Source organism: Vipera ursinii (genome assembly GCF_947247035.1).
Source record: "Vipera ursinii genome assembly, chromosome: 10".
NCBI classification, from domain to species: domain Eukaryota; kingdom Metazoa; phylum Chordata; class Lepidosauria; order Squamata; family Viperidae; genus Vipera; species Vipera ursinii.
Genome location: NC_139520.1, coordinates 18,854,730 through 18,867,738, shown reverse-complemented (window position 1 = coordinate 18,867,738; position 13,009 = coordinate 18,854,730). Strand labels below are relative to the sequence as shown.

The 13,009-nt window shown below is 40.6% G+C and overlaps 1 protein-coding gene across 7 annotated transcripts in view; it reads left to right on the top strand.

Annotated features, from left to right (window-relative positions):
* RPGRIP1L (RPGRIP1 like) overlaps positions 1 to 13,009 on the top strand; it is a 52,901-nt gene that overhangs the window by 37,047 nt on the left and 2,845 nt on the right. For 6 of the 7 annotated variants that reach the window (XM_083370371.1, XM_083370373.1, XM_083370370.1 and 3 more), the window contains 2 exons: positions 4,252 to 4,435; positions 9,007 to 9,091. In XM_083370371.1, coding sequence (XP_083226497.1) covers positions 4,252 to 4,435; positions 9,007 to 9,091 — 269 coding nt within the window. The remainder of the gene's footprint in view (positions 1 to 4,251; positions 4,436 to 9,006; positions 9,092 to 13,009) is intronic. The other variant, XR_014493396.1, reaches the window with a different exon arrangement.

Sequence of the window (13,009 nt, the reverse complement as noted above, 5' to 3'; positions counted from 1 at the left end):
ACATTTATGAGCTCCACTTCGTCAGCACGAAAGGCTTGTCCCCTTCTTTTTCTTTCCCAAAGTGGCGTAATTAGTGTTAGCATCTTTTTCTAGCAGGCTACATAAAGTTTAGTGGCTGGATTAAATCATGTCATTAACATAATGTGCTACACAATTTGCCCCTATCTCCCTGCGTTTCCACTACATCAAAGCGCCAGCGAGTGCCAATGTAATTGGCTCTTGCTAGCTTGTCAGCTTGATTCAAGATGACGACTACTGCTTTTGCTTAAAAAAAAGAGAGCTTCTAGGCATGATAATTAATGGAAGGAGGAGGGGTGGGTGGGGAGAATCAGAAAAATGTAAAACTTTGGACAGTTCTTTATGAATATTTCATACGTGTGAATATAATCGGAAGTTAGCATTATCAATTTGATGTATAATACATTGATTAAAAGCCTTGTTACAGTCTCCCGAGCTAGGCGTGGGGCATTTGAGAATTTGCACGGGCGTTCAGAAAGGCTAAAAATACAGCCGAAATAAAATTAAACAATGCTTGTTCTCATCTCTCCACATCTCCCCGAGATTATTTGAGAACAATATAGCTTTCAATTATCACAATAAAATTTTACTGCTGTCAGCTCTCGAGTTATCTTCAAATGTGCCCGCGGGCAGAGTCTTAGCAAAACCAATTTATTCTGCGGTGGCCTCATTCTCCTCTAGGTGTGTTTACATCTTTTCCACTTCGTTATATATAGTCTCTCTTTTTCTTTTCTTTTTAGCACTAATAGCATTTTAGTGAAAACTGTCATCATCATTTTCTTTAAACGAGGTTCTAAAAGTTCATAATTAATGTTGACATCCAGCTTTAAAAAAAAAAAAACAGCTTCCAAAGTCCAGGTGGATGTATCTCTGCTATCCAGGAACATATATGGGAATTTTTTCCCCTCCCACAGTATAGCAAGTAAAATTCTAGGATCGGGGAATTGAAAAGCTTTTCTCGATGTATCTGGGGCTTAGGCTATAGGCGGGAGAATAAGATCACTCTAGAAAAGTAAAGCAATAATAACCATCGTTTATTATTTGGTTTGACGCACAGTCAGCCAGATGTCCAGGCTGGATTTGGCTTTTTTGTCCACCTCTTGAGTCCTTCCCATGCTCCTGGGATAGGCATTTATTTTATTTTTTTATTTATTTTTATTACATTTATATCCCGCCCTTCTCCGAAGACTCAGGGCGGCTTACAAGCTTAGCAGTAGCCTTCATTCTATGTATATGCCTGCTTGTTAGGGCTTTCACACACACACCCCCAAGCGGCATTATTACAAAGTCAGCTTAATTGCCCCCAACAATCTGGGTCCTCCTTTTACCTACCTCGGAAGGATGGAAGGCTGAGTCAACCTTGAGCCTGGTGGGACTCCAACCTGCACTAATTGCAGGCAGCTGGTGTTACTTAAGGAGGCATTAGCCCACTGCGCCACCAAGGCAGTGTTAGAGGTCCCGTCGCGGGATGGGAGCTGTTCCAAGGAAAGCCGCCTTTTGCAATTGACTAATGGCGGATTTGTCAATGCCGATGTGATTCAAGTTGGTGCTCCAGCTGGTTTGGGATTGCACCAAAGGCACCTATATGGCTGTTGGGTCTTACCTTTGCTTTCTTTTGTCCCAGTCGTTCTATTTCTGTTTGCAGGTCTTTGTATTTTGCTACCTTCTCCAGTCCCTTCTCTTCTGTTCTGTCTCCAGGGTGCTGCCGTGTCCACCATCCAGACTTTTTTTGTCTTTCTTATCGAGAAGTCTGGATGACCTTGGGACCAGTCCCTTTCAGCCAACCCACCTCACAGGTTTGTTGTTTGTCAGGGTCTGGTAGCCACCAAAAGAAGTCAAGATGGCGGATGGGAAGTCTTTCTGCTTCCCCCCCCCTCTTTAATATGTGTTCTATCCTGTTATTGCATATATTTGTTTATATTTGGACGGCATTTGTAAACCGGCGCCTATACCCGAGCTGTTTTTGACGGCCGAGTTAAGTATTCGGCAGGGAATTACTCTGAATTTCACTTTAAAAAAATACTTCCTATATATACATGCGACGGGAAGCGAAAGAGGCTGTTTCTAAAGTGAAATTAGACAATGGAGGCAATTTCATTTTTTATGCATGTGAATGTAGGGTGCTTGAGGTTATTAGTTGAAACGAGTAACCTTTCCAAGCCTTCCGCCTCTTTTCGAATTTGAATATGAAAAGCATATTCAAGTCAAAGACCATCACTTTAATGACATTTGGCAGTCATTTGATTTATTAGGTTTTTACGAAAAGAAAATTCCTTTAAATATTTCATCATACTATGCTAATCCTGGTAATATTGCCAGCTGAAGCTGTGTACCTGCATTAGTGGAGACAGAACGGTGTGGAATATTTGCTGTCATCCTGGTAAAATTTCCATGAATCTACTGAATAATAAAACAATCTTATTGAAATATTCAGATTTGAGTTTTTAGTTAAGGTGTCTTAGGATACATAATAAAAGAAAATGCCTTTTGAAAACAGTGGGAGCAAGATGGCTTCATCCAATATTGAAGGAGGTTGACAGCAAGGATATTGTTGTGTAGAAAGGATATGTATTTATTTACCGGGGAAATCCTGGGGTGTTTTCAACGGCTTAATTATAGAATATTCTTCCGAAAAATGTCAGTTGCTATGTCTCACTTGAAAGATTGCATGAATGTTTGGTTTGAAGATAAGCCCAGCATTATGGGTTTTTGTTTTTGTTTTTTTACGTTGTTTAATTTGGTGACTATTAGTGCAAGGTGGGTGATGGAGATAGGAGCCATCAGATTGCATGTGGGAGATAATTGACTTTCAAGTCAAACAGGAACCATCATGAGAGAGTTGAGAAGAACTTGACAGCTGAGAACCTCCAAGGTGTTCAGTTTGTTTCTTGAAGAGACAAATCTCACCCTTCAAGTGTTCTTCAGCCTAACCTCATTTTGAAATCGCACAGGTTGTGCGTCCTTTGAAAACCACCAACTTAATGCAGGAGAGGTTCCTTGCGCGCTTGTCTTTTAATATTTAACACGGAGTGCCTTCCACCTCATGGACAGTGTTATTTTGAGCGATAACACGTTAAGTGGATAGTGCAATCAACACGCACTTTTTTTTTACACCATCAGAGATTTCCTTTTAATCTTCAAAAAAAAATGAAGACATCTTGTAAATGCACGCTCATGTATTAAAGATGGTGATTTTTTTACTACACCCAGAAAAGCTAGCGGTTTCAAGGGCAATCATGTTACATGATGATCCGAGAAGATCTACTTTGTAGTGTGAAAGGTGTGGTGGTTACACCAGAGAGTAGTTCCCCCGGACATAGGTTGGTTTCATGTTTAGTGGATGTACCATTTAGCAAATGGCGGAAAGAAGTGTAAATGGCGGATCCAAATGGAGGGAAGAAGTGTAAAGGGAGGTAATAATTAAAGAAGAAAAAATAATTATTTATTATAGGTCACATAAAACATAAGTTGGTTGCCTCTTGGAAGGACTGTAGGATTTCCCAAATCAAGACTCCTTTGCAGCTCTGTCACCCAAGACCTTCTGTGTGACATGTCTACTTGTGGAACATTGATGGTGACGATGATGTTATCCATTCAGTTGTGTATGACACTTGACAATTCTGAATCAGAATCAGAAGAGAGCTGGAAGGGACCTTGAAGATCTTCTAGTCCAGCCTCCTGCTCAAGCACTTATACCATTTAAGACATGTGGCTTAAAAATCTCAGGTGATGGAGCACCCACGATTTCTAGGGGCAAGCTGTTCCACTGGTTAATTGTTCTCACTGTCAGGAAGTTTCTCCTTAATTCCAGGTTGCTTCTCTCCTTGATCTGTTTCCATCCATTGTTTTTTTGTCCTGCCTTCTGGTGCTTTGGAGAATAACTTGACTACCTCTTCTTTGTGGCAGCCTCTCAAATACTGGAATACTGCTATCATGTCCCCCCTAGTCCTTCTTTTCTCTAGACTGGCCAGGTCTAGAGAGACCTTCTGTGGGGCCAAGTCTCTCCCCATCTTCCGATCTTGCACTGCTTCTTTGAGTTGTTCTATGCTCTGGCTGGTGTCAGCTTGGATGGTGTCCTGCCTCCGTGTTCTTTGACGGCCTGGTTTCCTTTGACCGCTATCTCTTCCAAACGTAATTGCTTTCTTCGGTGAATCCCGCAACATGACATGGCCCAAGTAAGCGAGACTGTGGTGCATTTCAAGCTGAAAGGTCCTGTGGTTTGTCTTTAACCAGACTGCTGAAAGAATCCGAATCGAAATAGTGTCGCTCAGCCTCACGGACCGCCAGATTTTGATGGATGAGATGATCCAGCGGCTTTTCATAGAGTCCAAGTTCTCCAGTTTCAAAACAGCTGAAACTCCTGTGGCGCTTCCAAAACCCAGAAGCAGGCAGCGGGTGTATTATAACTACAGCCATGGTAGGAATTCATTTAATATTTATTTCATTTCATCTTTCTAAATCACTGGTTTTGTGTGTCTCTTCTTCTTCTTCTTCTTCTTCTTCTTCTTCTTCTTCTTCTTCTTCTTCTTCTTCTTCTTCTTCTTCTTCTTCTTCTTCTTCTTCTTCTCCTTCTCCTTCTCCTTCTCCTTCTCCTTCTTCCATCCGTAATAGATTTTATTCATTTTGGCCAGTATCCTCCCGTCCCTGATAACCAATCAATGTCCTCCAAAAAAAATCGCAACAAGTATAAACTGTAGAGATAACTTGGTATCCACATTAGGGGAAAATAAGCAGTGGGAATTTGCAAATCAATGGCTCCAGTTTGAAGGCCAATGTGATTTTTCATAAGGGATTAAATGTCCCTTCTTGTAGATTGTGACATTTTAGATACTGTTGATTAGGACAGGAAGAAGCAGAAAGAATCTAGTGGTGGAGATGGCTTCTTTCAGGTCCCTTAGCATATAGCCCAAAGGAATATGTTACAACAAGATGGATTTTGAAATAGGATATTTCTGGTCAATATAAACATAAAAAATAAGATAGCAAAACACGAATTGGATAAAATCGGGGCTACTTAAAATGTCCGCAATTGCATGAGTACCAGTGCATAATTCCTGGTGTTTATTTATTTTGCTCATTAGCTTATTTATGGACCAAACCTGGATGCAATATTCCAGGTGTGGTCTTACTAAGGATTTATAAAGTGGTATTAATACCTCACATGATTTTGATTCTATGCCTCTGTTTATACAACCAAGGATTCTTGCATACAAGCATATTACAAATCAGTTCTCTAACCACCTGAACTTTCTCTTGGGAAATAATTTTTCTGCCTTTGCCACGAAGTTAGCAGAGAGAACTCTTTTCTTTGCTGTTCCTAGGATATTACTTAAATAACTGGTCATCTAATATTTCCTCTGTGCCCGCTCTCCTTGTAAAGAAACGTCATTCCACAGAAAGTGCCCTAATGAATTTGGTGTTTCATAATGTCGGCAAGAAAGCCAATAATCTAATAGTAATGAAGTCAGAAACGTGCGTGTTTACTATAGCTTTACTCCATTTCTTATTCAGGCCTAATTAGATTTGGGTATGTAGAATATTTGAGGTTAATTGAATATTTTCTTTAATAAAACTGAGATTTACATGGTGGGGAAAGGAAGTGTACTTTGAGCTTAGGGAGAAACTAGCAGCCCCACGGATTTTGTATGAAAAAAATAATCATGATAAACTCAGGTGTAATTTGAGAAGTCATTATTTCTTGGTAAATAAATGCCTTTTTTATTGGATTCTTTTATTATATTTATGTCTCAAGCATTGTGGCTGGCTTTTTGAGAAACTGCTGTTTCCATCTTAGCTGAGACAAAGAGATCTTGTGAAATTCTGCCTTAATAAGCAACCTTTCATATAAGAACTGAGTATCGTTGGGTCCCTAGCCATTTGCTTTTCCTTTCTAATCTATAGATAGAAGGAGGAGAGAAGTCACAGTTAATAAATTAAATGCTCTTAGTAAATCATAATACTATAATGGGCCCAAGCTTGTCTGTTAATTAGGGACATTATTTTGCATATAGCTTTATTCATGTTAAAAAAAATCTGTCTAAAGAATTATGCAAAGAAGATGGACAGTGGGCTTCAGAAAGGAACATTTGGATATTTTCCCAAAATTGAAGAACTGCAGTTTCCAAGCTCTCCTATCATTGACACAAGAAGAGATAGAACATCAAAACTTGGAAGTTGGGACATATGGTAGGACTTGCCTCTGACAGTTACTTAACCATAAAATCATATAGGCGGATGGTTTATGACACTAGTGGTGTGAGCTTAGTTGTTTTCTTGGAGACGTTTCATTATCCAAGTAGGTGACATCATCAGTCCTTAGAAGGTGCTTCTAGCACTGATGATGTCACCTAGTTGGGTGATGAAATGTCTGCAAGAAAACAACCAACCTCAAGAGAGAGCACCAAGGACTTCCCATAGAAGAATGCTATTACCTGCTTGCCTACATTGCCATTTGCCTCTAGATAAGTAAATTGGTAGTATTTTCCTATCCAGATAGCATAAAATCTGAATCTTATTTCTCCTTTCCCCGCCAAGTCCTTCTACTTATAACCTGTTGACATATCAAATAGTACTTCAGAATAAAATATATTTTTTTAGAAAAGAAACAAATATTTGAGAAGGCATTAATTAGCACACAGACACTATACTAATCATTTTCAGCCTGAACTCAACAAGACTTTTAATTCTCAAGAGTCAAATATTAAGGGTGTAAGCAAGTTTGTTCACTAAGGTGACAGATATAAAGAGCGACACACAAATGGAGATGCTTAATTTCACCTTGAAAAATATTATTCCCTCCCTCCTTCCCCTGGTCCCTCAATCTCGTTTTCTCTCACTGCCTCTTTGGACTAAACCACCCTAATTGAAATGAGAAAGATTAACTTCACTTGATAGATACCGATAACAAGGAAATAGCATTTATATTTCATAGAGCTGAAAGAATATTGCCTCAACTACGCTGAGAAAGCAGGAAAAACAGCCTAGAAACAAGATTAATGATTGTGGGCCTAAAGAATGTTATCTTGGCTGTGTATAAACCTGCTTGCAAATTGACAATCGGGCAAGAAGCGTAAGATTAATGAAATATTCCCAAACTTTTCTTTTTCTTTTCGAGACTTACATAGAGTTAATCAGAAGCCTTGAGCTTTGAGGAACGAATAGTGACTGAGTACTCTTTGGATTCAGAGTAGTATGATGGAAGAAACATTCTTTCCACATACAGGTAGTCCTTGACTTAACGACCATGACTGAGCCCAAAATTTCTGTTGCTAAGTGAGACCATTCTTAAGTGAAATTTTGCCCCATTTTTACGACTCTTCTTACCACAGGCGTTAAGGGAATCTTGGCAGTCGTAAAATGAGTAACCCAGTTGTTAAGTGAATCTGGCTTCCCCCATCGACTTTGCTTGTCAGAAGGTTGCAAAAGGGGAATCAACGCGATTCCCCGGGACGCTGCAACAGTTGTAAGTACATGTCAGTTGCCAAGCATCCGAATTTTGATCACGTGACATGGGGATGTCGCAATGGTTGTAAGTGTGAAAAAAGGTCACTTTTTTATTGCCGTTGTAATTGTCACTAAATGAACTGCTGTGATTCAAGGACCGCCTGTATAGACTACAGGAATTATGTCAAGTTTATTTCTAGGATTTGATTCAGAAAAAAAAATGATAAGACCACAAACCTTGTTTGGACCGATTTTGGCACAACTGGTTATCCGGGAGGCGTAGCAGCTTTTGCAAGAAATCCAGTTTGACTGTTGTTAGTGACTGAGACCTCAGTTCCCACGACCACCCCTGAGAGTATGTGTGTTCCATCTTCTCTGTTCCAGCTGAGGAGCTCCAAGCTGGAGAAGAGTAAAGGATAAGTAAGGAATGGACAGTGTGGGGAATTCTGGGAGTTGAAATCCACACCTCTTAAAGTTGCCAAAGTGGGACAGCCCGTTCGCACCAGTTCGGCAGAATCAGTAGCTAATTTTTTGTTGCCCAGGCCTAGAATAGACTTCTGGGAGCGGCATCCAGACAGAGAACTGGTTGTTCACATATTTGAGTCCCACCACTGGACGTGGCCCTCAACCACCAAAACATCGCCTGCTGCTCTGCCTAAATCGAAATGGCTATTGCTCGACTTGCAGAAGCCTAAGCTGAGAGCGTTGGACATCATTTTTTGATGATGTGCATTGCTAGAACATCCAAGCCTTGGGCACCAAATAAATGCAAGGCCAAGACCAAACTCAACCCCAGCTCAACCTTTCTGGTAGCTTATTTATCAGTCAAGGTAGCTGCAGTCTATGTCTCTCTTTTTTTTCCTCATTTTTATTCACTTGATTTCAAAAAGAGGGTTCAAAAGAGTCTGGAAGATCTTTTAAAAGTCTGATACTCTCACCTGAGGGCAGGTGGTCTTCACTCAATATCTCACATCAAGAACAGTCCAGCAAAGGGGTCCGCGGTTGAAATAATCTTTTTTCTCCCTTCAACTGAACAGCGGGTCCCTTTGAGCATTATCAAAACCACGAGGAAAGACCTCCGTGTTGAGGATTCAGAGCCATCTGGGTTTTTGTGCTTTTTTTGTTTTTTGGTTTTTTTTTAATAATTCCACCTTTTCTGGAAATATTTGTCTCTGTCTGAGAATAAAGCCTGCTCATCTGCCCTCCACATTCTGCCTTCTAGAATTGGCTTCCAGTCTTTATTCCCGTTTTATGTTGCGCATCTTGTACCAGATGGGAACTCTATGTGCGTACAAGTCATTGCAGAAGAATGCTTGGCCTTGTGCTATCGTTTCTTTCTAAAAACAAAAACCCCCCAAAAAAGGTGAATGTGAATCAGGGCAGCATTTTATTTCAGGGGGTTTCAATCAACACCGAGGGATTATTTGAGGTTGCTGAAATCAACACGTAGGATCAGCCTGTGCAAAAGACGTCATGTGTCGTAAATGCATTTATTTAGTTGCTGGCACTTAATGACTTAACCGTCCTTTCTGTTCGATTTTGCAGTAATATATGTCGATCAAGCCAAGCACAAAGCAAGGTGGGATTATCTCAAGGCTGTACTTTGTGGATCTGAGCCCAGGCATGGAAGGTAAGGTTTTGAGAAGACACTTTGATTTATATTCCTTAGTAATAATTAATAAATGGAATGGAATGGAAGGTAAATGGAATGGAATGGAATGGAATGGAATAGGAGTTGGAAGGGACCTTGGAGGTCTTCTAGTCTAACCCCCTGCTTAGGCAGGAAACCCTATAACAGGGGTAGGCTGGCTCAGGAATTCTGGGACTTGAAGTCCAGGAGTCATAAAAGAGCCAAGGTTGCCTACCCCTGCCCTAGACCATTTCAGACAAATGGCTGTCCAGTCTCTTCTTAAAAACCTCCAGTGTTGGAGCATTCATCACTTCTGGAGGCAGGTTGTTCCACTGGTTAGTTGTTCTGTCAGGAAATTTCTCCTTAGTTCTAGGTTGCTTCTCTCCTTGATGAGTTTCCATCCGTTGCTTCTTGTCCTGCCTTCTGGTGCTTTGGAGAATAGCTTGACTCCCTCTTCTTTGGGGCAGCCCCTGAGATATGGGAACCCTGCTATCATGTCACCCCTAGTCTTTCTTTACTAAACTAGACATACCCAATTCCTGAAAAAATTTCATCATACGTTTCAGCCTCCAGGCCCCTAATCATCTTTGTTGCTCTTCGCTGCACTCTTTCTAGAGTCTCAACATCTTTTTTAACTGCAATAGCAGGAAAGGAAAAAGGAGCCAGTGAGGTCATAAATACTTGGGAAAACGTGACTTTTGCTTCCGATACTCCAGCAGCAACATGATCAACGTGTTATTTCTATCCGGGTACTTGACAGTAGCGTGGATGCAAGCAAGCTGTTCTCAAAAAATGTCATTCTAATGCCCGTGATTCTTCTGAGGAAATGTAAATCCACCCTTCACGGTATCTGAATGCGGCTTACACTTTTCAAAAGCAAAGAACTGTTTTCCTTTTTCACGTCCACCCAGCGTGCGTTGTCTGTATGTGGAGAGAGGAATTCATTTCAATTTCAAAATCTCTGCTATTTTGATCATAGCTGGAGCAGTTGCTGGCTTAGTTGGTTTCAGAACCGCTGATTAGCTTTATGCACCCTCAGATTGTCCATGTGTTCACAGATAAGCAGCTTCAACTAACGGGATATTAGCTGGCAATAAGGCAATAAGCTTACCTTTCCTCCATTTTATTTCCAAACTGAGCTTCATATGGTGGCTGGCACGTAGGTTTTTTTTTTAATGGAATCCAACAGGAAGTGCCATAAAGTCATCCCTTAAGAGCGGGCATGTCTCACATCTAAAGCACTTTGAAGTTCAGAAAGATTATTTTTTCTTTCCCCCCCCCACACACTTTTCTCATTTCAGCAAACAAGCAAAGGACTTCCAGATTTACTGCATACATTAGTCAGATGAATAACATGCCAGGCCTAGTAAAACTCCAAATAAAGTTGAAGATATCCCGGTAGTCCTATAATCCATGGCACAGATGATTGATTTATATGACAAATTCAAGCCTAATGACTAAGCGAAATCTTCTGCTTAATATTCTTTGCAGTTAAGCCTGTCTTTATGTAGAAGCCAGCTAAAAATGTCTGGGTCAGTCTAAAATGGACAATTTTTTTGATTCTGGACATCCTTACTCATAATATCCTGCCAACATTATGCATCTTTTTTTTAAATAACAGGGGAGGACATCCATATTTAATTTGTGCATGGTGCACCAAACATATTTCTATAGACCATTTTCCCCAATTGTCCGTTCTCAAGAACCATTGCCAATCGAAGAAGTTACTCATACGAATGGATCCATGGTTGGATTCATTAAGTTAGACCAATGTTATTATTTATATCACGCCATTATTATTTTTACAAACAACTCAAGGCAGGGAACGTATCCAACACAATTTCCTCCTCCCATTTTCCGCACAACAACCCTGTGTGATGAGTTGGGCTGAGAGAGAGGGACTGTGTCACAGTTGGCTTCCATGCCTAAGGCAGGACTAGAACTCAACATCTCCTGGTGACTGGCCCAAAGTCACCCAGCCAGCTTTGATGGCTCAGGCAGGACTAGAACTCGCTGTCTCCTGCTTTCTAGCCTGGTGCCTTAACCAATTATAGCATCTTCTCCTGGTTTGCCCCTCACAACTTGTCCCCACGTGTGGACCACTTGAAGATGTGAATCGTCCCTTGCTCCCTCGTCCGATTCGAGAGCCTTCTTTGAAGCCCAGCCATCAAGAGAGATGGGAAATGCATATTATTGTTCTCAACTACACAGATGCCGCGGATTGTGAGGTTGGCGGCTTTGCTCCGCTGGCACATGTTTCCTATCACAAGGCCCTGTATAATAATATCAGAAGATTTCTTCCCTCCCCCCCCCCACCCTTTCATTTGAAACAGGAACCAAACTTTAAAGTTTAGGAAACCAAACAACCCGGGATAAAAATATCGCTCTAAATTGGCCACGTATGTGGGGAAAGGAAATTTCAGGGATAACTAAAATTACAGTAAGTTGCACTGCACCAAAGACAGTGAGAATTAAAGTTATGCTTAGGTTGCAGATTGAATTTCCCAGGTGCCCGCAGAGATTTCCATCTTCTGGTCAATGGGGAAAAGTGATTTAATAAAGAGCAACCGGGTTGCCGTTCTAAACATTGTCCCAATTGCAGGTGTGAAGTATTTTTTTTAACTCTCCAGATGTGCTGTAGAATATACCATATGAATGCAGTGCGTTTGTTGGATTTGGAAATTGCCCATTTCCCTCGCAGAGCAACTGCAACTTCCCTCATTCTGCAACTGAAATATAGGCTGAATTTGTGCACTCAGTCCCAAAAATAATGAGAAGGCTGGAGGCAGTTTCTAAAGAAAAGAAACAACCATGGGTTGTTCAGCTGGTTTGTAAATCAGCTCTTCTGTCAATAACCAGAAGAAATGGACATAATAAGTAAATAAATTAAGGAGTTAGTCACAATTCTGAATTCACTCCTAATAATAAGCTCTCGACAAAACCATTCAGGATTCTTCAGCCAACTCTGGTTTGCTTTCAATATTTTAAGCAGTTATTTTATCCTGATTAAACTAAAGACAACGTTGTGGCTTAATATCCTGCAAGAATCAAATCACAAGGTGATGAATAATAAACCACAATGTTAATGCACTTACGTTAACGCCTATAGATCTGGGTTAAGGAGGGCTTTGTATGTTGCCCCAACTTACGTAAAAAGATTCTTGCTGTTGCCAATAACGTGATCTTTTGGGCCAGCTGGGAAGCTAAATTAAAGATTTTCGAAGCCACATCTGCTCTACCCAGAATGGTGTTAATTTGCATCAACGTCGATGTTTTCTTTGTTTGGTTTGGTTCGAGAAAGGAACATGCGCAATGTGCTTCACAATCTGCAAAGCTAATTTTCTGCGGTCTGGCTAAACTTTTCCGAGTGTAGTGGCTTCGCTGAGGCGCCAAGGAAAGTCGTCCTTGCCACTCGCCTTTGTACTTTGTGTCATTCCACACTGCCAAGTAAACAAACAAGGCCGACGTATTGTTTAATGTTTATTCGTCGAACGAAAATTACGAATTTGAACCAGCAAGATGAAAAAAATTAAAATGTGGCGGGAGGAACGACAGGCGCGGGAGTGTACTTACGCACGGCCCCATTTTGGAATTTGTTTCTTGGTCTGTTGTGTTGTTTTTTTTAAGAGGGGTAGCATTGTTTTAAATTGGTTCTCCCCAAAAAGGGTTTCCTTCCATTCTTCATCTAAACATAAGCAAGCACGCGTTCCAAAATAATATTTCATCCCAGAACGTTTTGTACATGAATTAATAGTTTCATTGGCAGAACGTCAAATGCCAGAGCCCACCACAAGCAATATTTACGGCTCAAGGACATTCTCCTATATTATATATTGGAAACTTCTGAAATAGCACATTTTATCCTAGTTTTTTTTAAAAAAATGCTTATGGATGGGACAGATTAAAGAGTTTCCTTTT